This window comes from Mesocricetus auratus, unplaced genomic scaffold, assembly GCF_017639785.1.
Source record: "Mesocricetus auratus isolate SY011 unplaced genomic scaffold, BCM_Maur_2.0 Super-Scaffold_100004, whole genome shotgun sequence".
Taxonomy (NCBI): Eukaryota; Metazoa; Chordata; class Mammalia; order Rodentia; family Cricetidae; genus Mesocricetus; species Mesocricetus auratus.
In genome coordinates, this window is record NW_024429189.1 from 7,026,678 (window position 1) to 7,054,130 (window position 27,453).

At 50.5% G+C, this 27,453-nt stretch overlaps 2 protein-coding genes across 4 annotated transcripts; one reads left to right on the forward strand and one right to left on the reverse strand.

The window, feature by feature from the left end:
* Positions 1–3,000: 3,000 nt before the first annotated feature.
* On the forward strand, positions 3,001–7,062 carry Dpp7 (dipeptidyl peptidase 7). The gene is made up of 13 exons (XM_005083694.4): positions 3,001–3,178; positions 3,267–3,380; positions 3,455–3,594; positions 3,693–3,856; positions 4,394–4,529; positions 4,607–4,688; positions 4,795–4,961; positions 5,133–5,193; positions 5,622–5,740; positions 5,827–5,983; positions 6,123–6,187; positions 6,554–6,624; positions 6,764–7,062. The coding sequence occupies exons 1-13, from the start codon at positions 3,082–3,084 to the stop codon at positions 6,909–6,911; spliced, it is 1,521 nt and encodes a 506-aa protein (XP_005083751.1). The 5' UTR covers positions 3,001–3,081; the 3' UTR covers positions 6,912–7,062.
* An 86-nt stretch (positions 7,063–7,148) lies between these two features.
* On the reverse strand, positions 7,149–25,465 carry Man1b1 (mannosidase alpha class 1B member 1). Of its 3 annotated transcripts, none has more exons than XM_040745257.1 (13): positions 25,243–25,465; positions 24,696–24,804; positions 23,631–23,746; positions 19,813–19,967; positions 17,575–17,684; positions 15,567–15,752; positions 13,789–13,937; positions 13,325–13,513; positions 11,237–11,427; positions 10,775–10,895; positions 10,028–10,225; positions 9,813–9,940; positions 7,149–9,037 (listed from the first exon to the last, which is right to left on the reverse strand). In XM_040745257.1, exons 1-13 carry the CDS (start codon positions 25,351–25,353, stop codon positions 8,938–8,940), a joined length of 1,863 nt encoding a protein of 620 aa, XP_040601191.1. In that variant the 5' UTR covers positions 25,354–25,465; the 3' UTR covers positions 7,149–8,937. The 3 variants fall into 3 exon arrangements, with proteins under 3 accessions (XP_040601191.1, XP_040601190.1, XP_040601192.1); XM_040745256.1 differs by having other exon boundaries at positions 9,813–9,944; XM_040745258.1 differs by lacking the exon at positions 9,813–9,940.
* Between the last annotated feature and the right edge of the window lie 1,988 nt (positions 25,466–27,453).

Below are 27,453 nucleotides of genomic sequence, written 5' to 3' on the forward strand. Positions count from 1 at the left end.
CTCACTCTGTAGACCCAACTAGCCACCTGCATCTGCCTTCCTAGTGCTGGGATTAGATGTGAGTCCCACCCCCCCCATCCCACTGCCCACTCTTAAATAAACAAAAATTTCATGGTAGTGCAGATTTATGGCATCTGATGATCCTGGAGCAAGGGGTCTGTCTACACACAGGGTCTACACAAATTTGTGCCAGTCAGAGTCTAGAAAAATGACTTTTCCATGTGAGCCCAATAAATATATTTATTTTGTTGTTTGAGACAAGGTCTCTCTATGTAGCCCTGTGTTGCAGTAGTCCTGCCTGTTCCTGTAGCCCTTGAGCCCCAAATAAGTACACGAAACTTATATTAATTATAAAACTATTGTCCAATGACTAGGGCTTCTTATTAGCTAGTTCTGTCTTAAGTATTAACCCATTTCTATCAGTCTATGTATTGGCATGAGGCTGTGGCTTACCCAATAATGCCCTGTATGGTGTTATGCTTCTGGCAGCATTGCCACTCTGTGTGGCAGGTTCACTCTGCCTACCTTTCCCAGAATTCTTCTTGTCTCCTAGACCCACCCATCTTCCTGCCTTATTGGCCGAACAGTGGTTTTTTTTTTTTTTTCCGAGACAGGGTTTCTCTGTGGCTTTGGAGGCTGTCTGGGAACTAGCTCTTGTAGACCAGGCTGGCCTTGAACTCACAGAGATCCACCTGCCTCTGCCTCCCGAGTGCTGGGATTAAAGGCGTGTGCCACCAACGCCCGGCCCGAACAGTGTTTTATTCATTAACCAATAAGAGAAACATATATACAGGAGGGCAGCCCCATCAGCCCTGGCTAGTCTGGAACTTACCATCTAAACCAGGCTGGCCTCAAACTTACACAGAGTCACCTGCCTCTACCTCCTAAGTGCTGGGATTAAAGAGTGCACCACCATGCCTGCCTCCTTACATTTGTTTGGAAAATTCCTTTGACCAATTGACGAGGGGTTAAGACATGGAGCTTCTGACTAGCAAGAGACCTATTACAACCGGCCATGTGATACCTTTGCTTCCTTGGATAATGTTGCGTCCCAAGAAAGGAAGGAATCCAAGTGGTCAGAAATTTTTTGCCATAACAGGATCCATGAAAGCATTGACTGCTGGCTTCAAGGGCCAAGCATGGATTCTCACAGAAGACACACACAAAATGGAGACACATGCAGGCAAAATATCCATACAGATAAAAATAGATGAACTCTCAAACATTTTCTAAACTTAAAAGCGCCTAAGTAGATGAGCACTAATAAGAGGAATGAAGGTAGAGGGGAAAATACCAAACTCAAAATTAAGGACACTGATAAGTGCATACCCTTTCCACTTTAAAGTCAGAATGGGGGGGGCGGGCGGTGGAATAAGGCCTGGAGAGTTGGCTCAGTGGTTAAAAGCCCTTGCTGCTCTTGCAGGGGACACTGGTTTGATTCTCAGTATCCAGACGGTGGTTGTTGACAGTCATCCGTAACTCTAGTTCCAGAGATTTCAATGCCCTCTTCTGGATTCCAAGAAAACCAAACATGCATGTGTACATACATATATACATACATGCAGGCAAAACACATAAGAAAATAAAATTTATCTGATTTTTTAAATTAAAAATGAGAGATGACATGTGGGAAATTCCCAGTATGTCAAACTCAATAAATAAATAAATAAAAGAGAGCTAGCACTCAGGAGGCAGAGGTGGATCTCTGAATTTGAGGCCAGCCTGGTAAACAGACCGAGTTCCAGGACAGCCAGGTCCACACAGAGAAACCTGTCTCCAAAAACCAAGAAGGAAAAAGAAGAGAGAAATACACGATAAAGGAAGCCCCATGTGTTAATGCCACAGGAGATGCCATCTCTGTTTTCTGTGCAAGTAGGCTGTATCAACAGAGGGCAGGCAGGAACCAAGAAGGAACATGGCTTAAAACTCTAGGGGAGATGCAAGGGCACAAAGAGCGGGAACCTTTAGCGTTTAAATACAGACACACAAGCCACACACAGTTAATGTCATTCTGCAGGTAGGGTTTACCGGGCAGTGCAACACCAGCACCCCAGAAATACAGGATAACAAAGGCAGGCATCTACACAGGACAGGATAGGGGCTTCCCTAATCTGTGGCACAGCGCCCCATAGCTCTAGACTGTGTCCCGCTGGACTGTGGCCCAGCTGGCCAGATGTTCCACTCATGGCTGAGTTAGTCCCGAGTCCCAGTTCCCATGGATCTCTCCCTTCTTCCAGACCTGGGACTGGGTTTCAGAGAGAAAAGTGGTTCTCTCTTTTCCCTGCACACGCCCTGCCACAGGTGGAGGGCAGCTTCCCACAGAAGCCCTGTCCCTCCATCTTCCCCATTCTGTCTAGGCATGGGCACAGTGCCAACAGCCAGGAAAGCAGAGCGGCAGCCACACTGAAAGCTCAGAGATCCCTGATGCCACTCAGATAAGCCCAGCGTCCTCTCTCAGAGACACTGTCCCTCCGCAGCAACCCTCAGCATCCCTACCTTCCTGAGGTCACTCGCTCAGGGCAGACAGAACTGTCCCGGTTTCTCTGGCCTGGGCTTATGGGCCTGTCAGTGAAGCAAGGGTGCTGACCAACACTGAGGGCTGGGCACAGGGTGGCCATTCTGACTGAGTACACGTTGGCTCAGCGTTGAGTGCCCGGGGGCACAGATTAGCTGACACGCTGAATGAGTAGGTAGCTCCCACAACCAGTGGGAGATGGGTGTGTGCAATCCCTGGGGACTTCAACACCCTGCAGCATCCCTGTGTGGGAGGACCCTCCCATCACTCTGGTATTCAGCAGCTGGACACTTGGGAGAGCACACAGTCCTGGCACTCACACTCTAGCTCTCTGTCTGCTTCCTGGGTCCACAGTGATCATCTCTGTGAGAACACAATAGCAGCCTAGGGAACGCTTAAGACTTGAATCAAAAGACCTAAAAGCTGAGGCAAGAGGAAGGAGTAAACATAGTCCTCCAGCTACATTAGGACAGCCCTGTGAAGCTGTCATGTGACTTTGACCCGCCTGACGTGTCTGGCACGTGACCCGGGTCACATGACTGCCGGCGCCCATCTCAGAATCAAGCATGAGCTTCCAGCCTTGTGTCCGTGTGGACCATGGGGTCCCTTCCTGGGTCCTGGTCCTGCTGCTGGGGCTGGGGCTGTGCAACCTTCAGGCCAGAGGTGAGTGTGCATTGGCTGCCCTCTCTCCTGACCCTCGTGGATCCCTGACGATCCCTGCCAGCCCCTGAGCCTCTGAACCTGCTCTCAGCTGACAGAGTTCTAGACCCAGGCTTTCGGGAAGAGTATTTTGAGCAATACATGGACCACTTCAACTTTGAGAGTTTCGGCAACAAAACCTTTGGCCAGCGGTTCCTGGTGTCAGGTGAGTGCTGTCCACACTGTACGTTTTCTGCCTGTTTATCCCTGTCCTCACAGAAATTCACTTACTTCCCATAGATAAGTTCTGGAAGATGGGCAAGGGGCCCATTTTCTTCTACACGGGGAATGAGGGGGACATCTGGTCCTTCGCTAACAACTCTGGATTCATGGTGGAACTGGCGGCCCAGCAGGAGGCCCTGCTTGTCTTTGCTGAGCACGTGGGTACCTGGACAGATCCTGGCAGTCCCTGACTGAAGGCGGTGGGGAGTGTAGAGGCCGTGGTTAGACATCCCTTCCTGCTTCCTGCTTCCTGCAGCGGTACTACGGGAAATCACTTCCATTCGGTGTGCAGTCCACACAGCGTGGATATACGCGGCTGCTGACCGTGGAGCAGGCACTGGCGGACTTTGCTGTGTTGCTCCAAGCCCTGCGGCAGGATCTGGGGATCCAGGATACTCCAATCATAGCCTTTGGAGGGAGGTGGGTCCTTGATTTCCCTTCAGGACAGAGGCGAATTTATCTAATCTGACCCCACACAAGATCTGAAAGAGCCCAACTCTACCGCCCTCCCCATGCCCACCCTGTTGAACCAGGTGACACCTTATACAAGAGGGGCCAAACAGATGTCCCTTACATTTTCCACATCCTCTGCCCAGCCCGTGTTGTCAGTCCTTAACTTCTGACGCGGCAGGCCTGGGTCTAATTTACCTCCTCCTCGACTGGACCTCACGGGCTGTGTTTGCCAAGTTGTTCACACTAGTGGGACAACCCCCCTCCTGACTTTGTCTTAGCAGTGCCTTCACGCTGGGCCAGGGCAGGGCGCCCACAGGTGCCTTTTCCCAGGGAAGGCTCCTTCTGCATTGGGGTTGGCATGATGAGTCTAAAAGTTCCAGGTCCTTCTTGCCATGCTTGGGTTCTGAACAGGGGAAGACCAAGGGAAGGAGACAGGTCAGGCTGGAGGCCAGGGTGAGGGCGCTGGCCTGAGTATGCACGGCCACAATCGTGTTCCATCCCCAGTTATGGGGGGATGCTGAGCGCCTACATGAGGATGAAGTATCCCCACCTGGTGGCTGGGGCACTGGCAGCCAGCGCTCCTGTCGTAGCTGTGGCAGGCCTTGGTGAATCCTACCAGTTCTTCCGAGACGTCACAGCGGTGAGTCAGCGTACACGGGTACCCCCAGGGCAGTGCAGGTACGGCGGCGGCGGCGGCAACCGTGGTCTTTTCTCCAGGACTTCTATGGCCAGAGCCCCAAGTGTGCCCAGGCTGTGCGGGATGCCTTCCAGCAGATCAAGGACCTGTTCCTCCAAGGAGGTGAGGAGACCCTTCTTCACCTGCTGCCTGCATTGGGCACTCATCCTTGCCTTTCACATTGACCAGCAGTTTCCTCAGCCTCTTCTCCTGGCCTCTGCCTTCCTAGCTCATGACACCATCAGGCAGAATTTTGGCACCTGCCAGTCGCTTTCCAGCCCAAAGGACCTGACTCAGCTCTTTGGGTTTGCCCGGAATGCATTTACTGTGCTTGCTATGATGGACTACCCATACCCCACTGACTTCCTTGGAAACCTTCCTGCCAACCCTGTCAAGGTGAGGCGGCTCTCCCTGGGTGCAGGACCCAGTGCAGGCCTGGCACCATCACATACTCTTCTGTTGTTATACCCATGGAGGCTAGCAGCCCTGGCCTACATTCTGGGACCAGGGAAGGTCAAGCCGGGCAAGGGGCCTCTGCTGAGACGTTCCCCTGCCCTTCTCCTCCAGGTGGGCTGTGAACGACTGCTGAGCGAGGGCCAGAGGATCATGGGCCTACGAGCACTAGCAGGTTGGTCTACTGCTTGGTCTTCATGGGGCAAGGGTGGAGACTCTAATAGAATAGGAAGAGGACTCATAGCCTGGCCGGGGCTTGGTCTTACAGGCTGAGATGTGGTACCAGTTTTGAAAGGATAGGACCTGTATTGTGGGACTAGGCAGAGGCTGAAGTGGGCAGCATGACTTCCCAGCAGCCCTGGGAACAGGCACAGCTACCGGGCACATTCCAGCCGCCTCAGGCCTTTGGAATCCCCAGGCACAAAGCTCTGCATGCCTGTCCTGCCCCGATGTGTGGCAGGGTACTGGTGGTGGGGTCCCATGGACCTTAGTGCTCTCCTCACCAAGGCACACCTGCCCTGGCCTTCCTTCCAAGGAGGGTGGGGAGTGGCCTGAGCATGTAGTGTCTGGCTGGCTGCTGATCCCAGCACTCCTCCTCTCCAGGGCTAGTCTACAACTCCTCTGGCACGGAGCCCTGTTTTGACATCTACCGGCTGTACCAAAGCTGTGCTGACCCCACTGGCTGTGGCACTGGCTCTGATGCCAAGGCCTGGGACTACCAGGTTTGTGGACATGGGGAGGTAAACTGCCAAGTGTAGGTGTGGGGGGTGAGGCCTGCCTGTCTGACTTCACTGTGTGGCACCTGCAGGCCTGCACAGAGATCAATCTGACCTTTGACAGCAACAATGTGACAGACATGTTCCCAGACATCCCATTCTCTGATGAACTCCGCCAGCAATACTGCCTAGACACATGGGGCGTGTGGCCCCGGCCAGACTGGCTGCGGACCAACTTCTGGGGTGGTGGTAAGGGGCTGGGGATTGGGACTGGGAGCTGGGAAGGGCCTACCCTCTGTCCTGAGCTGGCTCTGCAGCCCCCAGATGCAGCTCACAGCTTTAAAGGCCATATTGGACACCTTGCCACCACTTACTGTGTTCCTTTCAGACCTTAAAGCTGCCAGCAACATAATATTCTCCAACGGTGACTTAGACCCCTGGGCAGGGGGCGGGGTAAGTCCTGACCTGGCAGCCGATGGCCCTGTATAGGTCCTCTTGGCAATGCCTGGGCTGTGTCTGCTATTGCTCTCCACTTTGCCAGATTCAAAGAACCTCTGCCTTCTCAGGTTCACTGGCTCCTGTTGTGCGCTCTTCTCTCTGTTGAGTGCTTCCTTCCCGTATCTCTTAGTGTAGTCTAACATCTGGTCCACCAGATTTCACTTCGCTTTCCAGTGGAGCTATCGCAGCTGCGCAGTGAGCTCATTACTGCTTCAGCCGCATGCCACAGGCAGTGCTGGCATCCGTGGGTGCCAGGGTGGGAAGGGGGTTCCTACCTGTGGCTTAAAGCACAGGCCACATGCCTCAGATTCCTCCCGACAGATCCAGAGCAACCTGAGTACATCAGTCATTGCTGTCACCATCCAGGGGGGAGCACATCACCTAGACCTCAGGTGCAGTGAGGCGCAGCCCACCTGGTTCCTTTCTTGACGAGTCTGGCCGGTGGCGGGATGTGGGCTGGTTGGGCATGAAGCTCACTCACCCTGTACGCTTGGCACCTGAGTGACCCCTCCTCATCTGTCTGTTCCTCAGAGCATCTAACTCAGAAGACCCTCAATCTGTTGTGGAGGTGCGTAAACTAGAAGCTGCCCTCATCCGCGAGTGGGTAGAGGCAGCCAGACCAAAGCAACCAGTAATGCCCCCGTGGCCTGGGTCTGAGAAGCAGCACTCTTCCAGCTAAGACACAGCAGGACCCAGAGAGCCCTTGTTTTATGTGAGCAATTGTGACTCGACAGTCCAGATCCACGGCGGCCTGCCTACAGCGGCCTTGAAGCAAGTGTAGCAAGGCTGATGTTGATGGATGGGACTGAATAAACATGGTTGTTAGGCTAGATGTGTCCTTCTCATCTGGCAAGGTCCGTGTGTGGAAGGATGAGCTCCTTGAGATGTGCTCTAGACAAGACAACACACTGCAGTCTGCTGAGACCAGTTAGACGTTTAATTAAGCATAGACCCCAGCTCTCAGGTTCCACGCTTCAGGGTGAGAGGGAGGGAAGTCTGCCTCCCGGGGGAGCAGCTCCCCACTCGGGACTGTTCCCCTGTTGTCTGCTTCAATGTGGCCAGCAACCCCAGCTTTGTGGACACCTTCAACCCAGTTACTCTGGCCCACAGCAACTCTTCAGAGGGCCACAGGGCAGTTGCTGTCCCCTTGGTACTGACCACACCTTCCAGACTACATCTGAGAGATCAAGGCCAGACATGGAGAATACAAAGCCTGAACCTGCCCATTCTCGAGTCTGTGGTGCTCCTGGTCCAGAGGACAGCACACGGGGAGGCCGACATCAGCGGGAAGGGATATAACCCGATGGGGGAGGCAGCCTCTACACATGAGAGTGAGGCCCAAGGACACACCACCAGGCAGGTCCTTTGTAGACACCTTTGGGATTAGAGCTGGCTTGGGGTACAAGTGGTTGACAGGAAGTCCCTGGGGCAACTACTGTGCCTCAGAGACACAAGGTGGCTGCCACTGAGATGCTCTGAGCTGCAGATGGGGAGTGAGCAAATCAAACCTCCAGATCTTGGGATGCACAGGTTAACACAGGCTCCAACCCTTGAGGGTTCTTAGATTCTGTCTAGTTTACCCTACACTACTGCATGGTATTACCCTGGTCTTGGATGGGGAAGTCCCAACCACAGCCCAGGATAGGTCACTAACAGGTCAAAGACAGGCCTACTCTACCCACATCTCCATGGGCTCAGACACCAAGGCACAAACATCTCACTATGAGAAAGGTACACGCTTCTGCTGGTGTTCCTCCCTCCTTACATGTGCTCCTACCAGCCAGCAGGTGGTCGTCACAGACCATTCTGAGAAAGCACAAGCCAAGCACTCTGGCCTGTCTGCAGAACATCCCCAAAGCCTGCTCCTCCCAGCTCCTCAGACCTGAAGTGACAGCAGTTCTGACTAGGGGGGCAGCTACGGCAATGTTACCCAGAGAACTTGCTGTCCCTTGAGATCAATCCAGACTTTCCGGTCCACAGATACCACCCCCTCCCCAAAACAGGCCCATCCCAGCGGGCCCAAGTCCACTTTCATCTCAGCTGAGAAATCACATTAACCCAGGGCGTCCTGGAAATAAGACAGATTTGCTGTTCTAACCCTGCCAGCCCAGTAGGGTAGCCAGAGGATCCCTGAGTCCAACCCGTAAACACGAGAGCCACAAGGCCTCTTGAGGTCACACGGCCCACCAGACCTGTGGGTCAGGACTTGTTCAGGCCACCAGGCCAAGCCCGGCACCTCACTGACTAGGGATATCACTCTGAACTCAACACAGGCACTGGGGTCCTGAGTGGTGCCAGGAGGTGATAAGTCTTGGGACTACCATAGGGCTGCCTGCAGCCAGCCAGCAGGGTCATTTGGCCATAGGAATCAGGAGTCATGGCTTCTGGTAGACTAGTCAGCCTAAATTCCAGAATCCCATACCTGCTGATTTGACTCTTGTTCCCCCCAACATCTTCATGAAAAGCTGAGACAGGGGGGCCTAGAACTGGGCAGGAGCATCACACTTGATGGCTGCCCAAAACTATGTGGGCCCTGTGAAGGTCACAGACCCAATAGGCCCACCTCAGCCCTCCATCAGTCCCCGGCCAGGTGCTATCCTCCTAGGCAGGGGCCCAGATGGGTAGGGGATGGGCTTCTGTGTTGAACACACAGGTGTCCAGGCTGAGCAGCTCCAGATCATCAGAAAACAGCAGGTAGAGGTACTTCAGGGTTTCTCCCACAAAGAAGCTCTCCATCTTGTCCCTGGGATCAGGCTTCTGGGAATTTTGGACATTGTTGATAGAAGAATAGCCACCTGAGGGGACCTGCATCAGAGCCAAAGCCTCAGTGACACAGGTTGAGCATAGCCTGGGCCCAATATGAAGAGTGAAGCCTTGGGAAACGCCACTAGCCAGAGGTGTCACCCAGGCTATTTGCTCAACCCCAGCATTTATGAACCCAGAGCAGGCTCAGGGCTAGTAACCACCTAAGTAATGGGCAAGGTCACCTAGAGTTCCACAACAACCCTGTAAAATGCCAACAACTCTGTGGCGTCCGCAATGGTATAGCCACAGGATATGTCAGGGTCTAGCTTGTTATACATAACCCAGAGCAGGCACAGGCAAAAAGATAACATTGTTGAGGTTTGGTGTCACACCCAGACCACGTCTAGCCCTACCACCTTTCCTAACCCTGCCCAATGAGAAGGCAAGACAGGCTATGAACTCCAGGATTGGGATAGTGGGGGTGAGGGCAATACTCTGGGTCACTGAGCACATGTTTCATAAGCCATGGGCATCAGGGCAAGAGAAGAGAAAGAGACCTTTTCTCAGAAAAGCCTGGGTTCTAAGAGTGAGCCCAGAGACACCAGACATCTGTAAGCCTCGAAAGACTACAGGGCCCAATGCCACTGAGCTCAGCAGGATGAGGACATTATCAAGGTCACACACAACAAGAGGGCAGTCAACTAGAGGCCCAAGAAAGCTGGCTCCTCCCAACCTGTGCCACAGCAGTCTCAAGGGTGGGCCCAGCCAGAGCTTTGCAGGAACCTAGCTGTGTCTGTCACCAGCCAAGACCACAGAGAGGTGCCTAACAGCTCACCCGTGTGTACTTATTGAAGCTTTGCAGGATTTCCCAGCCCCAGTCCTGGTACTTGCGGTCCCCTGTGACACGGTAGAGATAGAACAGGCTTTCCACGGTCTCCGGCCGCAGCAGGTTGTGCCTGTCAGCTGGCTAGGGGCAGAGCAAAAGGCTCAGGGAGTATCCACCCATGCTGGCATCACCCCTACCCAAATGCTGCCCGTGCCCAGGCTCACCTTGACCTCTACATCCTTATGATCTGCCCGAGGGTACATGTTGAAATGTGCAATCTCAGGGCTCAGACCTGTCTCCATCTGTCGGTTCATCTGGTAGCAAGTCTCCATGAGTGCCTGAGCCAGATCCATGTGGTCAGCTGGAAGGCCATGATGGACACCCAAAGCCAGCGTCCCCGGCAAGAAGCACACCAAGTGGTCCTGGAATCAGAGTGTCTCCTCACATCTGGACCTAGGCCCATGTACACTTAGCCTAACTGGAGGGAAGAAGCCCCAGGCGTAGTGAGGTTAGGTCATACTGGTCATATGCATACTCAAGTCCAGGCAACACATTTTGTGCCCTAGAATCCAGGAGGAAAACTACAGTGCAAGCTCCTACTGGGGGCCATACTGACCCAGGTCCTCTCAACCTATTCACAAATACCTTCAGAGACCTGCTGCACTCCAGGACCCAGAGAAGGTGCCTCTAGAAAGGCAGTTGGCCCTGGGAGAGCCTGTGTCTGATACTGCAAGTCATGCCATGCAGGGCCTCTGCTTGTAGGCTATCATGTGAACAGGTCAAGTCAGGTAGCAAAGGCCAACCTGTGGCCATAACATATAGCTGTTGACCAGATTTTCTTCTTTTGGCAACAAAACAAAACAAAAAACAAACAAACAACAACAACAACAACAACAAAAAACCAAGGCTTTGAAAGTACTTTGAAAGAAAGTAGTAGCTTTCTGAAGGTTCTGCCAGGTCATACAATTTACCATCTTGGCACTGAAACGGCCATGGGCGAGTTCTCCCACGAAGGTGAGCTTTCCAGGTTGAGAATGCCGTAGCAGGTGTGTTTTTATCCCCTCAATGGCTTTAACATAGTCTTCCATCAGTCTGTGAACAGTACAAGTCGGATTACCCTGGGCATGGCATGGCATCTTCCCTAGAGCTATAGGACCAGGAGCCTCGCTGAGCTTGATGCATACACGAGCTCTAGAGATCTAGCCCTCCCTGGGAAGCAGATACTGCACACACACAGCCCAGGCTGAAGCTCAGGCCCCTGAGCATCTGCCATGTGGGCACTGACACAAGGCAGGCCTTGCTGAGTGGCTCGTGCCATTTGGGAGGTAAGTTCACATAGGGGACCCAAGCCACCTGCACCACCGCTGGCTTCCAGCAAAGGATGGGGACAGGAGCTGGGGCCCTGCACCAGGGCCGCGGGGGTCAGGCCTCACTCTGTCTCCTTCTTGCCACCCTGGATCCACTGCTTTAGCAGGTACTCGTAGTAGCTGTCAGCCCTGGCGCCCACGGTGAACACTCCCGGGTGGGTGAAGAAGCCGCTGTTGGTGTTGATGAACATGGGCACCAGCCCGTCCTTCTTCCCAGACAGGGAGTGGATGTGCTTTGTTACTTCCTCCACGGCCTCCTGTGGTAGGCAGACAAGGGAGAGTGCGCTGACTCCAGTCAGCTCTTCCCAGACTTCAGGAAACGTGAGGGGCAGCACTCCCTGATCTGTCCCATGAAGCCACATGAAAGCATCACAGGAAGAAAACTAAAACCAATTCTCTACCAACATAAAGCACATGAAATATCACAGACATCAACAGGATGATCTCAACTGATTAAACAGTATCAGACCAACCAATGCATGATAGCTCAGCCTGTAGCTCATGAGAACTGTATCAAGTTCAAGGCCAGCCTGAGCTATAGACTGAGATCCCATCTCAAGCAAACATATAAATAAATGAAAAAACAAGCAAAACCCCCCAAACCATTAGAAAGGAACCAACCCTTTCTTTCCCTGATAAAAATATTCAACAACAATCCCTAACCCTAAGTAAAAGAATGGCAGCTGGGTGTGGTGGCGCACTCTTTTAAACCCAGCACTCGGGAGGCAGAGGCAGGTAGATCAATGTGAGTTCTAGGCCAGCCTGGTCTTTTCAGTGAGTTCCAGGATAAGCCAGGGATACACAGAGAAACCCTGTCTTGAAAAACAAAACCAACCAACCAACCAAACCAGGTAGTCATTAAAAGGACCCAAACAGACATTTCTCCAGAGAAGTTGAATATGCACACAGATGCTCATCATCAGTAACACCTGGGGAAGTCATGTTGACTGTTGATAGAAAAAGGTGCTGCTGAAGATGTGGAGGAACTGGGAGACTTGTTATTACTAGTGGGAAAGTAAGACAGTGCAATCACAGTGGAAAGCTTTCGGCTGGTCCTCTGAAATAGTAAGCACAGAATCACCATGAGATCCAGCAATTCCAGTTCAAGTGATCAAGCTCAAGACACTGAGAGTGCACCCTGAATAGCTATCTGTATGCCACACGCACGGCAACATTCCTCAGAGAGCTAAGAGCTAGAAGCAACTCAAATGTGTGCATCAGCAACAGAGCAGCAGGGCCACAGTGAAGTCATCCATGTGGGATGACCACAGCAGGGAAGCTGAATGGAAACAGCCATCAGGAGATGGCCAGGTGTGGATTCTACCTACACCAGCGCCTGTACATACCCTGCACAGAGACAGACAGTGGACTGGAGCTGTTATGGGCTGGTGAAGGCAAGCACAGTTTTTTAACTGGCACAAGTTTCCATTTCACAAGATGAGGAGGCTATTAATAACTGGTTTTGTTAGCGGACATATTGAAAATCAATGCGAGCCGGGCGTTGGTGGACCTGAGCTAGATCCTTGGAACCCATGTATATAAAGTTAGGAAGACAGAAATGAGTACGCCTTAGTTGTCCTCTGACCTCCACACATGTACCATAGTAAGTACACACACACAAATAATTTTAAAAAACAAAAACTGAAATTCACACACACAGCAATTACACTTGTGAGAAGCACTAAGATCCAAGGAAACCATGTCTACCTGGAACCTGCCCATACTACCTGAAATTGCTTTTTTTCTTTTTTGCCCCTCTTAGATCTTATTTTTAAGTGTATGAGTGTTTGCCTGCATGTATGTGTACCACATGTAAGCCTGGTGCACATGGAGACCAGAAGAGGGTGTCAAGACCCCCAGAACTGGAGTTACGAGAAAGTTGTAAGAGGGCTGGGTGTGGTGACTCACACCTTTAATCTCAGTACTTTGTAAGCAAACACAGGTGGATTTCTATGAGTTCCAGACTAGCCTGGTCTATATAGTGAGTTTTAGGGAAGCCAGAAAGATACAGTGAAACTGTGCCTCAAATCAAACAACCAAACAAGCACAAAACAGAGGGTTGTGAGCCATCACTCAGTTTCTGGGTACTGAACCTGGGTTCTCTGCAAGAGCAGCCAGTGCTCTTAACCACTGAGGCATCCCTCTAGCCCCTACCTGGAACTTCTTATTTCCAGTAAGACGAGAGAGCTCCCGAAACTCCAGCTGAATGCTTGTCACCTCTGCCACGGTGCTGTCTGATGTCCACTGGGGTGAGTGGGCAAATCCAGTGCCAATGTTCACATCAGAGTATGGAATCTTGGAGGGTGTGGTGAAGGCAGGCATTAGCCGCTTTCCAAAATCTTCCTAACATAAAAGCACAACAGAGATTCAAGTTTGAGAGTTTTTCCACATCTGCACCTAAGTGGAGAAACATAGTTTGGTAGCTCCCTAATACCCATCACACGGCAAAACTAGGCTATAGCATCAGCACAAAGGGACTTTCCTATACACCACAGCAGCAGTAAACAGCACTGTGGCAGCTCATAAAAACCAATGCAGAAGAAACTCAAGTGTACTGGAAATAATGCCGCCAAATGCCACACATCAAGCCCCAGGACACCCCGGCCAGGAACACTCACGGCTTTTCTCAGGAAGAGGCTGTCCCCCGACAGGTGGTAGGTACTCAGCAGGCCCCCTAAGATGCGAATGGTACTCTCAAACAAGTTGACATCAACATTTTTCTGAAAGTCTAACTTCTTTGACACCCAATTCCTTGCTTCATTAAATTCTGTGTAATGAAAGGGTGAAAGCAAAGGAACATATTTACAATCTCTCTTGCTACGATGGAACAAAGTGTGGTGGCACCAGCCGTAACCCTGGCACTTGGGAGGCTGAGGCAGGATGACTGCCCAAAGCTCAAGGCCAGGGGCTACATAGTACCAGCCAAAGCTAAATACCAGGACCCTGTTTTTTATTCCATTTATGTTATGTATATGGGTGGTTTGTGCGTAGATATGTCTATGCGTCATGTATGTGCAATGCCTGCAGAGACTAGGAAGAGGTGTCAGATTCCCCCTGGAAATGGGGTTATAGATGGGCAGTGGGAACCAAACCTGGGTCCTCTAGGAGAGCAGTCAGCGCTCTTAGCCACTGAGCCATCTTTTCAGTCTCCCAAGATGCTGTTTTAAAATACATGTTGAGATTTTATTTTTATGTGTTCAGATCTTTTACCTGTATGAATGTCTATGTATAACATGTGTGCATCAGATCCCCTGCACCTAAAGTTATAGACAGTTGTGAGCTGCCATGTGGGTGCTGGAAACAGAACCTGGTCCTGTGGAAGAGCAGCCAATGAATGCCCTTAACCACTGAGCCATCTCTCTATCCCTCAAGACACTTTTTAAAAACCAAAACAAACAAACAAACCAGCCAGCATACCATGGAGGTAGGTATGTATCTTCAGCTATACATGGAGTTCAAGGCCAGCCTAGGCTACCTGAGACCTGTCTTAACAAACAGGATAGTGAGATGGTCAGTTACCCACTTACCACTAAGTCTGACTACCTGGGTTCAGTCCCTGGAACCCACATAGTGGAAGAAGAAAACCAACTCCCACAGGTTGGTGTCTTACCTATACATGTGTGCTGTAATACACACAAGCGTCCACACACATAGGCACACAAAAAGAATACATTTAACAAACCAACCAAAAACAAAAGGCTTCTTCAGGGAAAAGATCTCCCATGGAGCAGCCCTGGTAAGCATAAATAGTCCCTACCAGACACTGTGACACAAGGAGCACACGAGTGACTCACTGGTGGCCATCAAGCCACTCAAGCAATTAAACAAATGTTTACACTATCAGTTTGGAGCTGGAGTAATAGCTCAGCAGTGAAGAGCACTTGCTGCTCTTGTAGGACGGTTCTCCACACCGTCAGGAGACTTGTAACTGTGTGCAACTCCAGTTCTAGAGGATCTGATGTCTCGGGCTTTGCAAGGGCACCTGCACTCATATGCACATACCTACTTGCAAACATACCAGCTTATACATGATTAAAAATAATAAAACTTTTAAAAATAAAAAAACAATTATCAATTTAGAAATGATTAAGGATTCACACTACCAAATTAAATGGGATATCTTGGAGACACAGAGCCAAGTCCAGCCCCCTTGCTGTATCAGAACAGGCTGGATGAGATCCCAAGGCCACCCTCAGCTCTTCAGGAGATAAGAGACAGCTGCTCTGGATGAAAAATGGGCTCTGAACACACTAAGCACACACTATCCCGTACCCAGGAAAAGAAAAGCCAAAGTCCAATGGAGTAGCATTTGTAGCCCACATGGGTCATTCACATAACTGCTTTGGCTTATGTGTCACACACGGAAACTCAGTCCAATCAATAAAGGAGTCATTACCTTCTTTCAGACCCAAAATCCACATGGTATCCAAGGCATCGATCAGCGTGAGGCCCAGGCCAAACCACTCACTGAAAGTTTTGGACACAGGCTTCAGTTCATCATGGCCCCAAGCGAACTTTTGGTAACCCTTCCAAGCATGGAGAAAGGCCTCAATCACCCCCTTCTGGCGCTCATTTGGGGGGCCTAGAAAGGAGAAAGCACAAGTGGTAGGGGACAGTTCTACTCTTGGGACAGGCAGGGGTTCTAAGACCAACTGTGACCCCTCAGTTAATACACTGACATGGATACTGGTCAGAATTATTAGTATAAAAAAGGGCAGGGTGAGTTACAGTGAAGCAGTGATGGCAGAGGCCAGAGCACAGCACCAGGCCCTCAGCGATATACACAGTGATCAGTAAGCGTGTCTTCTGGAGGCCACACTCAATGGCACTAGGACCTCAGGTCCTATGTTCCGCCACAACATTGCACAGCAAAGCCCTTTGAAGCGGATGGTGAATGGAGAGCCTGACCACTGGAGTGTGTAATATAAATTTAGGAATAAGTAGTAACCAGTGATTGGGCACTATAGCATATACACTCTATATGCACACTGATTATCCAACCAAATGAGCTTCCAGAGTCCCATGGGGACAGAGGCAGGTGCAAATACACCAGTGCCTATATGGCCTCCTTGAGAGTGCCTCACCTCCACGGGGAGCTTTCTCCCAAACGAGGCAGCACATAGCAGTCTGCAGTGTGCCACACCATAAGCCTATTCTCACCAGGCTCTAAGATTCCTGTTGAGGGACATGGCTTGACCCTACCACTCCTAACACAGTGGTTTCTATGTGCCCCAACAAGTGGTACCAGGATTCAGAGGTTCAGCTGCCTATAAGCAGGCCCTAGCAGGCCTAGCCACAGCCTCAGTTTCTCTATGTACAGCAGAGCTATGTAGACATCTTTTATCTCAAAGAACATCATAACAGACACAGGCTAGGCACACTATGAGAATGGAAATGGGCTGGTACACACAGAGCTCTCAGCACAAGACTAGGATCAAGCAGATCTATAAACTATGCTATAGTCCCAGTGACCCACAGACCAGCCCAAAGACCTGCTAGGTCTTGAAATAAGTAGACATATCAAGGGATACTGTGCCTCTTATTTTCTTAAAAATTTATCATGCATGTATGTTTCTAGGCATGAGTGCTTTGTCTGCATGCATGCCTGAATACTAGAAGAGAGGGTACAAGATCCCATTGTAGATGGTTGTAAGCCACCATGTAGTTGCTGAGACTTGAACTCAGGACCTCTAGAAGAGCAACAAGTGCTCTTAACCACGGAGCCACCTCTTCAGCCCCTGCTTTTCTTTTCTTTTTTTGTTTTTTGAGACAGGGTTTCTCTGTGGCTTTGGAGGCTATACTGGAACTCGCTCTTGTAGACCAGGCTGGTCTCAGGTCTCAGACTCACAGAGATCCACATACCTCAGCTTCGCAAGTTCTGGGATTAAAGGTGTGCGCCACCACCACGCAGCTCTTTTCTTCCATTAACAAGGCATTTATTTTATTGTATTGATGCCCAGGCAGTGGTGATGCACGCCTTTAATCCCAGCACTCAGGAGGCAGAGGATCTCTGTGAGTTTGAGACCAGCCTGGTCTACAAGAGCTTGTTCCAGGACAGCCTCCAATGCCACAGAGAAATCCTGCCTTGAAAAAAAATTATTGAATTTTTATCATTAAAATGTATGACTTTAATCTTGTCTATCATCTTATGCTAAGACACAGCCAGGCTCAGGAGCAGAATGGCAAAGTTAAACTTCCCAAACACAGCATCTTGTCTGACAGCTCAGTGCTCAGGTGAAAACTCAGGGGGACCAAGAAGCCACAGACAGTCACCAGGGCTGTACGAAGTATCTACACAGAGCCTGGGTGCTGAAGGGTGAACCGCACAGGGTTAGAACGTAGAATGTAAACTCCCAGGCTCTGGGGCACAGGCTCTGGTGAGGCAAGGGGGCAGGAAGACTCACCTGACTCTTTAAATATTCTAGGTGCCAGAAAAGGAGGTTTGGTGGAGGCTTCAGCTCTTCTTGAAGGGAGCTCTGTGGCCTGTTCAGGCTCAATCACTGCTCCCCGCCAGCTGAGGGGAGAAGGGGGCAGGAGAAAAGCAGTCAGCTAGATCAAGGCCTGCTCAGTACAGGGTGACAGGAAAACAACCAACAATCCTGACAAACACGCATCTGCAATATGGCTGCCTGAGTACAGTCATCTGGATGTGGAGAAGACAGGGCTGTATAAGGGAGAGGCTGTATAAGGGAGAGGCTGTATCAGAGATCTAAACAAGAGAAGCTCCTGTGATCTGTGGGGAATTTCAAGAAGCCACCCTGTGGAGTGCAGTGGCTAAAGGCTGGAGCTGCTAAGGTAGTGACTGTATTTTACTGAATAAACCCAAAGTAAAGTTAGATGGCTGCAGAAGTCAGGGTAGCTGTCAGGACTGGCACCTCTCTACTCATAGATAATGACATCTGGAGAGTCCACCTAGGGTTCTGTTTACACCAGGAACAGGCAGAGGTTTGAGTGTAACCAAAGGGTTTCTTTTTTGTTGCTGTTATAGTATATTTCTTTTTCTGTCTTTCTTAATTTTTATTTTGTGTGTGTTGAATGCTTTCCTGTTATGTATGTATTTGCACCATGTGTGTGCCTGGTGTCCTCAGAGGTCAGAGGGGAAGTCAGATCCCCTGGAACTGTAGTTGTAGACTGTTGTGAGCCATTATGTGGATCCTGGGAACTGAACCTGGTTCCTTTGCAAGAACAAGTGTTCTTAACCTCTAATCCATCTTTCCAGCCCTCTCTGTCTCTGAATAGCCTTGGCTGGCCTGGAGCTTGTTACATAGACCAGGTTGGCTTTGAACGTAACATATCCACCAGCCTTTATCTCCCAAGTGCTGGGATTAAAGGTGAGAGCTTGCTTTCTTCCTTCCTTCCTTCCTCTTTGTTTTTATTATTTATTTATTTATTTATTTATTTATTTATTTATTTATTTATTTTTCGCTTTTCAAGACAGGATTTTACTGTGGAGCATTGACTGTCCTGAACTCACTCACTCACTCTGCAGAATTCACTCTGTAGCCTCAAACTCACAGAGATCCACCTGCCTCTGCCTCCCAAGAGCTGAGATTATGGCATGTACCACTACTGCCCAGCTTTTTCCTTTATCATATATATATATGAATGCTTCACAGATTTGCATGTCATGCTTGCTTCACAGATTTGCATGTCATGCTTGCACAGAGGCTAGATTAGTCTTCTGTCATTTCAAAGGATTTCTACAACAACCTGAGCAGAATTGAGCCTAGGCTCAGATACTACCCCTCATTCCTTCTGTCTTTAAGAACACATGATAAGCAATACTAAGCTGAGTCAGACACTGGCTATGGAAGCAAATCTTTCCCTCCTGCAAACAAGACCAGGGGCTTCTCCAGACCACTACTCTCCCTGGGACTTTTCTACACTGCTACTTCCACACTGTCTCTTATGTGCTCAGGAATCTAACACTCCCTCAGGACAGCTCCTCAGGCTCAGAGCACTCCTCCTGGTGGAGCTGCACCTGGTGTTCTCAAGTGTGACACTGAGTACAAAATGCAGCTGAAAGCCTTTCAAGACTGAGGCGTCTGTAAGTACTGCCAGCAAGAAACGTGTCAGCTCACTCCAGGGGACCAGGCCAAACCCTCTCATTCTGTTCAAGGCCAGGTCAGAAGTAGCTAGAAAAGGAGGTGCCTGTCACCAGTTGTCACCCCCACAGCTGCCTGCCACAGAAAAAAGCTGAGTTTCACTTTCCTCCTTACCTCATAACTCTTGAATCTCACATTCCTTAAAACAGCCTTGCTCTCAGATGGAGCTGCACACAATGAGAACAGGCCAAGGACAAATGTGGCTCTGAAATCTGACTATATAATAAAACTTCCCGAAGCCATCTTTAGAATACTGTCTGTTTCAAATGGGAAATATGGTGTGGACAAGTGAATTCTCACTAAAATAAAACCAGCTAGGGGCCGGGCGTTGGTGGCGCACGCCTTTAATCCCAGCACTCGGGAGGCAGAGGCAGGGGGATCTCTGTGAGTTCGAGGCCAGCCTGGTCTACAAGAGCTAGTTCCAGGACAGCCTCCAAAGCCACAGAGAAACCCTGTCTCAAAAAACCAAAATAAATAAATAAATAAAACCAGCTAGGCCGGCATCAGATAGGGCACATTCAGACCCATCTCCTGTACCTGATGATGGTTCTCTGTGTGTTTTCTTCCTGCTGGGCATTCCCCAGGGCCGTTTCCTCCTCCTTAGCATCACCCTCTGTCCCATCCTTGGAGACTGTGTTGGGGGCTCTGATCTGCAGGTGGGGAGGGCCCCGCCGGAAATGCCTTAGTCGTTTCTAAACCAAAATCAGAGTCACATATGAAAATACATCACCTGACACAGCCTGGGCTTCTCTATATGCATAAGATTCTGTCCCTCAAATGTGCATTCATACCCATAGAGGACAGTGGGCTGTTGTGCTCTACCAAGCCTTGGGGGGAATTGGTTTCACTTTTTAGCAGTCTGCAGGTTTGAGAGATGAGCTGCTTAGGAACTTGGAGAACTACCAAATGGCTAGTACAGGTCTGGATACAGAGTTGAGAGCCCTGGTTGGAACAGTTTAAAACTGAAACAGTCCTAGAGAGATAAGAATGACAAAGATAAAGACACTGTGGATGACAGCCATGGTTACTCACTGTCTGAGAAAATGTAAAAAGCCTTGGGTTCTCACAGATCACAGGGCTGCAAATGGCAGAGCGAGGTCCCCACTGCCACCCTCGACCCAGGGCAGTCCTGTCAATAGGAAAGTGTACTTCCCGGACTTATTCTGTGCTCCCATAGCATTAGGCACAGAAATTACCCTTAGCTTTAGTTAAACCCTCAACAAATGATTTGGTAAATTACATTAAAATACACATGTAATAGATGACACAGCTATAAGAATTTACATGAGCTGGGCGGTAGTGGTCCACACCTTCAATCCCAGCACTTAGGAGGCAGAGACAGGTGGATCTCTATGAGTTTAAGACCAGCCTGGTCTACAAGAGCGAGTTCCAGGACAGCCTCCAAAGCCTGTCTTGAAAAACAAACAATAACAAAAAAATTTACAAGAAAGAAGATACCAAAAACTCAGGATAAAAATGCACACGACACAGACCTAGTTCCAGCACTTCAGAAGCAGAAACAGGCTAGTCTCTGAGTTCGAGGCCAGCTTGGTTTACAGATCCTATTCCAGGGTAGGCAGGGTTGCTGTGGGATAATCCTTCTGTATGCTGTGACTATGTGAATTTCTCTCATTGGTTAATAATAAAGCTGACTGGGCCTATGGCCAGGCACAGTAAGGCTAGACGGGAAAGCCAAATGGACACACAGGGAGAAAGAAAGGTGGAGTCCAGCCAGATGGCAGAGGAACAAGGCATGCTAGAGAACAGGTAAAGCCACATGGCAAAAGTACATTAACAGAAATGGGTTAATTTAAGTTCTAAGAGTTCTGTAGGCCAAACACTCTATAATTAATATAAACTTCTGTATGATTATTTGGGACTGGGCGGTAGGAAAAAAAGAAAAATTCTACCTACATTTATATAGGGTTACACAAGAAACCTTGTCTAGAAAAACTAACTAAATAAACAAATAAATAAGTCCACATGATACCTATTCCCCAATTGTGTCCAAATGTATACATCCAATTAAATCTACTAAAGTACACCAAATATTAAAAAATTTGCCTTGAGTAGGATGACAATAGATACATTCACTTAATATCTTAGCATTCCAATTTTCCTTCTTGTGACACTGAAATCGGTTAAAGCATAAACATGAGAAAGCTATCTCCTCCCTGTAGAGAAAAGCCAGAGGCTGAGCACATGACAAAGTCCATAAAGCTGCTCAGGGCAGCACACTGAGCCACCAGGGAAAACTCACAATGCGTAGCTCTTGCATCTGGCAACATCACAGCTTAAGGGAAAATCCAGAACAGGAAAGCGTCCACCCGATGGAAACATTCCATCCTGCAGGGAAGCTCCTTAAGCAGGAAGCCCCTGAACCTGACCAGACTCCCTGGGCCCGTCTCTGCCAGCGTAAGCACTAACAGCTGAGAGTTCAGCACAGAGGAGGTGAGCCGCAACGAAGACCAAGACCAGACAAGCTGCTTGAAGGAGCAGAAGCCAGTGAGCTGCCTGGAAGGGGTATAGACCAACTGAGTCACCTGGAGGGTATTGTGCACATCAGAGGGCACTCAACTTGAGCTGTTTGCAAGCTGTGCAGTGTGCTGTCACTCATGCTGGGGTGGGCTCTGGGTCATTTCTGCTCCTGTATATAACCTCTTCCCCATGCTCCTGTAAGCAACCCCAGTAAAGTCACTGGTTCACCAAGCTGAACTTTGGTAGAATCCCGTACTTTGGTCTATTGTGGGATCCTTATCTGCGGTGAGTTGATACGTGTGCTGCATGTCCCTGGGGAAAGTTTTATCACACAACACCTCTGCATTCCCTCTTCTAGGAGATTCCACAAGCCCAGAGAACACAAGGAAGCACCACCATATGCACACAGACCTGTCTAGAAGCAAGTCTGTCACCCAAAACCGGTATCAACAGTCTACAGTCCTACACTGACTGTCCTTTTCCAAACTCTACCCACTCCCCATTACGGCCTGACCAAGGGGCCTGCCAGCACAGGCTTCTGTCTACTTTCTGGCACTTTCTAGTGAATATCCAGAAACTTTAGTAACAGCAAGCTTTCTGAAGAAGAAAAAGCACAACACTCCCTGTTTAGAATGAAGGCACCCTCACATTCACCAGGACTGGCAACCCCATGCTTGGATCCCTGGCCAATGTGTGTCTATATCTCGACTCAGGAACCAGTACTGGGGAAGCAGTTTCCTAGAGTGACTGTCAGCAAGGGTTTCCTGTTTGTATGACACCCTACAGGGATATGAAACCTCCGCCTGTGCCCAAGACTCCACCCATAGGGGAAGTTGAAGTCTTGTAACATCTGTTAGGTGTAGTCTTGGCTATGTGGAGGGAAAAAAAAATTGATAGCCAAAGGCTTCAGAGTGTAGAGAAACTCAATTTCTGTGGGCAATTGCCCTAACTCTCAAGAAATCTGGTCCTTCTCTGTCACAAGTCAGTTCCCAGCAACTGCCTCTTTTGTTGCCCCTGACCTGCATGTAGGCTCCACTCCATCTGCCCCACTCCCCACACCCTAATCTTCCCAGATGAGGCCAGGCTGTTCCCAAAACCCCTTCTAGACAGACTATACCGCTTGCACCAGGAATCCTCAGCCATGCCTCCCGACAGGTGACTCTAATACCCTCACCCACGACGGCTCCAAGCTGCCTCCTAGACACCGGGAGCACCTCAGCGTTCCCACTGTCTCCTGCTCATTTCTCACAGGCACCTCTTCGCGGGGACCCCCACTCTTTCCCACACCATGACCTAACTCAGCAGCATCTCCCTCCGCTGTGAAGCGATTCCACCCGAGCACAGTTCTCTTCTCCCTCCTCAGATCTGCCTGAGCACACACTGTCCACACCCCTTAGACACCATCAGAACCACAACTGCCCAGCCTGGCTCCATCGGAAGGTCACTTTACAAAGGTCTATCATCGCCTTCCACCTTGCTCTGCCCACCCAGACAGAAGCAGGGGCTTCTAGAACACTTGCCCAGATGGCCCCAGCTCTCAGCACCCTGCCATATGCCAGCTGTCTGACCCTATTTCCCGCTGGTCTCTCTCCCGCCCTCCCATCAGCTTCTGTGGTTCTTCCAAAGAGAAAGTCTCTCCCCTCACGATTGGGAAGTCACCACCTAACACAGAAGCTGGACCGCGGTGGTATGCAAAGAGATTGCAGCGTGTGTCTGCCTCTTCTTTCCCCAACTTTATACAGACAGCCTCAACCGAGCCCGTGTGAGGTTGAATGTGACGGGGGGAGCCTTCTGCCCCTTTGAGGCAGCATTTGCCCACTTGCAAGGCTCCAGAACAGACCCCAGTGACAACTCCACATAGCCTTTACTGGAAATACCTGAGGGACTAGGTCTGGAACATCTTCTGGCTTAGCTCTTTCCTTCTGAGGAGCTGGTAGGACAGGTGGGATTTCTGGCTTCATCTTCTGTTCTTCTGCAGGTCTGCTACTCAGGGCTGTGGAAGAAAATCTTTCACCTTAAGGCCCAGATAGGCTCCATAACACAGGCCTAAACCAGTGCTACTTGTTTAGGTCAGTGAGATCTCCTAGAAGCTACTGAATTCAAGAAAATTCAGAGGAAGCCGGGTGTTGGTGGCGCACGCCTTTAATCCCAGCACTTGGGAGGCAGAGGCAGGCGGATCTCTGTGAGTTCGAGACCAGCCTGGACTACCAAGCGAGTTCCAGGTCACCCTCCAAAGCCACAGAGAAACCCTGTCTTGAAAAACCAGAAAAAAAAAAAGAAAATTCAGAGGAATCAAATCAGATACACACACACACACACACACACACACACACACACACACACACACACGAGAGCAGGGTTATATGTAGCCCAGGCTGGCCCCAAATTCCTCATCCTCCAGAATTTACTTCCCAAGTGCTGGGACTACAGCCAGGCTGAATCAATTCTTTTTCAAGCACCTGGCAGTGTGTCCTTAAGCACAACATGCAAACTCCCAAAGGCATCAACCTAATAGTGTCTATACTGGAAAGCACAACATGGTGGTAAACAGCCTGCTCTGAGCAATTTGCATCAATGTTTGGGTCTCCAGGAACCGCAGCCCTAGAGAAGCCCTGAAGGGATGCTCACCACCCTCTCAGGAAAACTGCGGTCTTTGGCAAACACATTGTATCAAGAGGTAGGGACACTTAGGTGAATTAGTGTTGACGCTCTTAATATTCTCTGACAGAGAGAGGCAGCGTTGTTGGCACCAAATACCTAGAGAGCAGCCTTCAGAGCTGCACAACCAGGTGGTCATACGGACGTCCATTTCCCCCTCAGCTGCATTTCTTGTTCATCGGTCACCACATATGCCTCCTGGGACTGTTTCAACTGGATTGCAAGAATGTATCTTACCCCAGCCTGCGCCCCCACCCCCCTAACACCACTGGTATTTCTGATACCTTTCCACTGGTCAGCCGCCTGGAGATAAGACAGGAATCCACAGAGGATCAGAAAACCCATGAGGAAGAGAATAACATTCCGCTGTAACCGTGAAAGTTGCTTCCATTTCTGAGGAAGAGCCAGAAATGACACTTGTCACAGATTCGGAGGAGAGCAATTCAGAGAGACCCTGTGGTATGTCTTCACTTAAGGTAAGCCCCTGTCAACAACGTTTGCTTTGCTGGGGCAGCACCAGAGGTGGAAGCGCACACTAGCTCGTACGGGGCGAGAGAACTGCACACCAGCTGTCCAGCTGCACGTGCAACTGAGAAAAACTGAAATCCCCATGACTCTGACCATACATGCCGTGTCCGTGCCCCTCAGCCAAGGACCACCAGGAACGCCTGGTTTCAGGCAGGGGAACCAACAACACCGGAACCTAAGCCGCGAGAACCAGACGCGGCAGGGGACCTCCTAGAAGCTGGAGGAGACCCGGACACCCGGGTCTCCAGGCTCCAGCTGGACACGACTGCGGGCAGGACGGCCCCTGCCCGGACCCCGCCTCACCCTCCAGCATGAGCGCCGCCGCCGGCTCTTGCTGTTGTCGTAGCTCTCGCCCAGGCTCAGCGTCACCGAGATGAAGTCCCGGTGAGGCGCCGGCGGCGGCGGAGGGTACATGACTGCGAAGCCGGCCCAAGAGACCACGCTTGCTGGAGGCGTCAGGAAGCCCAAGACTGAGAAAGACCGCGGGCTGCCATAGTGAAGGCGTCCACACCCCGCCCATCGCCCTAGACACCAGTGCGCACGCGCGCGCCTTGGCGCTCATTGCGCAAGCGCACAAGCCTCATCTAACCACTGCGCACGCGTACAGTATCGTGTCGCTCTTTCCCAGCGAGTGGCTTGCGTCAGGATGCCCGCCCCCGCGCCGTTTGACGTGATCTCATCGCGTCCTTACGTCACTACGTTGCGTCCACCGGTGCTGCCGGAGGAGCCCTGCAGACTCCCCGATGGGGGCGGTCCGGCTGCTGCGTGGCGGTGGTGTGGTCCTCGTCGCGGCTCTGCCTCCCTTGAGATGCAGACGTCCGGTCCTGAGGGACCTCCGCGCTCGGTTTCGGAGAGCGAGGCCCCGCGTCCACCTACGGCGCCCGGAGGTGAAGCGCAGGACTGGCGGCCGAGGGAAGGGGCGGACCCGCTGAGACCGAGGCCTGGCCTGGCTCGGCGTCCTGAAGCGGCGGCCTTTTCTTTCTCGTCGCTGCGGCCTGGGAGCTTCCTTTTCTCCGACCATTCCACTCCGAGCCCTCACGCACTTGGCGAACTGTGCACAACGACTGTACTTTGCTGTGCGCGTGGTTCCCTCGAGGAAAACACCCAAAACGGCAAAACTGCCCGGTGGCCGAAACTGCTGCTCCCCGCCAGCGTAGCTGTGACAGCTCTGGGTGTGTGGAGGGTTCCCTGCTCGGTGAACATATTTGGTTTACAGAAGACCCTACTGATCCCGTGCCCCCTTTCCCGACTTTAGGTCGTCTCTGGCTTCGATCTGGCAATTGCAACTGTGCCCTCAAATGTATGTTCTTGAAGCAAATGATTCGATACTTGGACGTATGCATGTCTTCCAAAAATTAAGTGGAGTTCTGGAGCTAGATCTGCTTATTCCCAAGTGCTGCTAGTTAGAGTTAGTTAAAGAGTTAACATTGAGAGAGAAAATAGGAAGGAGTGTTTTGGTTTTTGTTTTTTGAGTCAGGGTTTCTCTGTGTGACTGTCCTGGAACTCACTCTGTAGACCAGACTGGCCACGAACTCACAGAGATCCGCCTGCCTCTGCCTCCTGAGTGCTGGGATTAACATGAATAAAACAAATCTATAGCTGAAAATCTTCCAGTTCAAGCCAGGCAAGAATGAATGAAAATCCCCTGTGGGACAAATCCTTGTCAAGGTTCAGAATCTAGCATCGATTATGGACGTGGAGTTGAGAGAGAAAAACCAAGTCAGCCACAGAGAGCAATGATGAGACAACCCTAGCCTTCTCATTAGTACCCTGATGTCCATATATGGAATCTTACCACCACAGAGGGTGAGGAAGGAGGAGTGCTACAATTTTTTTTTTTTTTTTTTTTTTTGGTTTTTTCGAGACAGGGTTTCTCTGTGGCTTTGGAGGCTGTCCTGGAGCTCGCTTGGTAGTCCAGGCTGGTCTCGAACTTATAGAGATCTGCCTGCCTCTGCCTCCCGAGTGCTGGGATTAAAGACATGCACCAGGAGTGCTACAATTTTAAGGCTAGCCTTGGATTACGTAGCAAGTTCCAAGCCAGCCTGGGCCACAGAATGAAACTTTGGCTTTTTTTAATGTGCCTTTGTGTTTTGCCTGTGTTGTAGGTCTATGTGAGGGTGTCAGCCCCCTGGAACTGGAGTCACAAGTAGTAGTGAGCTACCATGTGGAGTCCCCTGGAGAGCAGCCAGTGCTCCTAACCACTGAGCCTTCTCTCCATCTCTGACCTCTCTTTGTCCTTCCTTCCTTCCTTCTTTCAAGATATGTTACAGTATGTTGCTTGGGCTCCTTTGGGATTCCTCATAATGGAAGCAAGGGCTGTCTGACTCTTTTGCAGGCTTTTGTGACCCTCTTCCTCATAACTGGGTTGTCTTGTCCAACCTTAATACGAGGGGAGTTGCCTAATCTTACTGAAATTTGGTATGCCATGTTCAGTTGATACCCATGGGAAGCCTGCCCTTTACTGAGTAGTAACGGAGGAGGGGTGGATGGGATGGGGCAGAGGGGAGGTTGGGG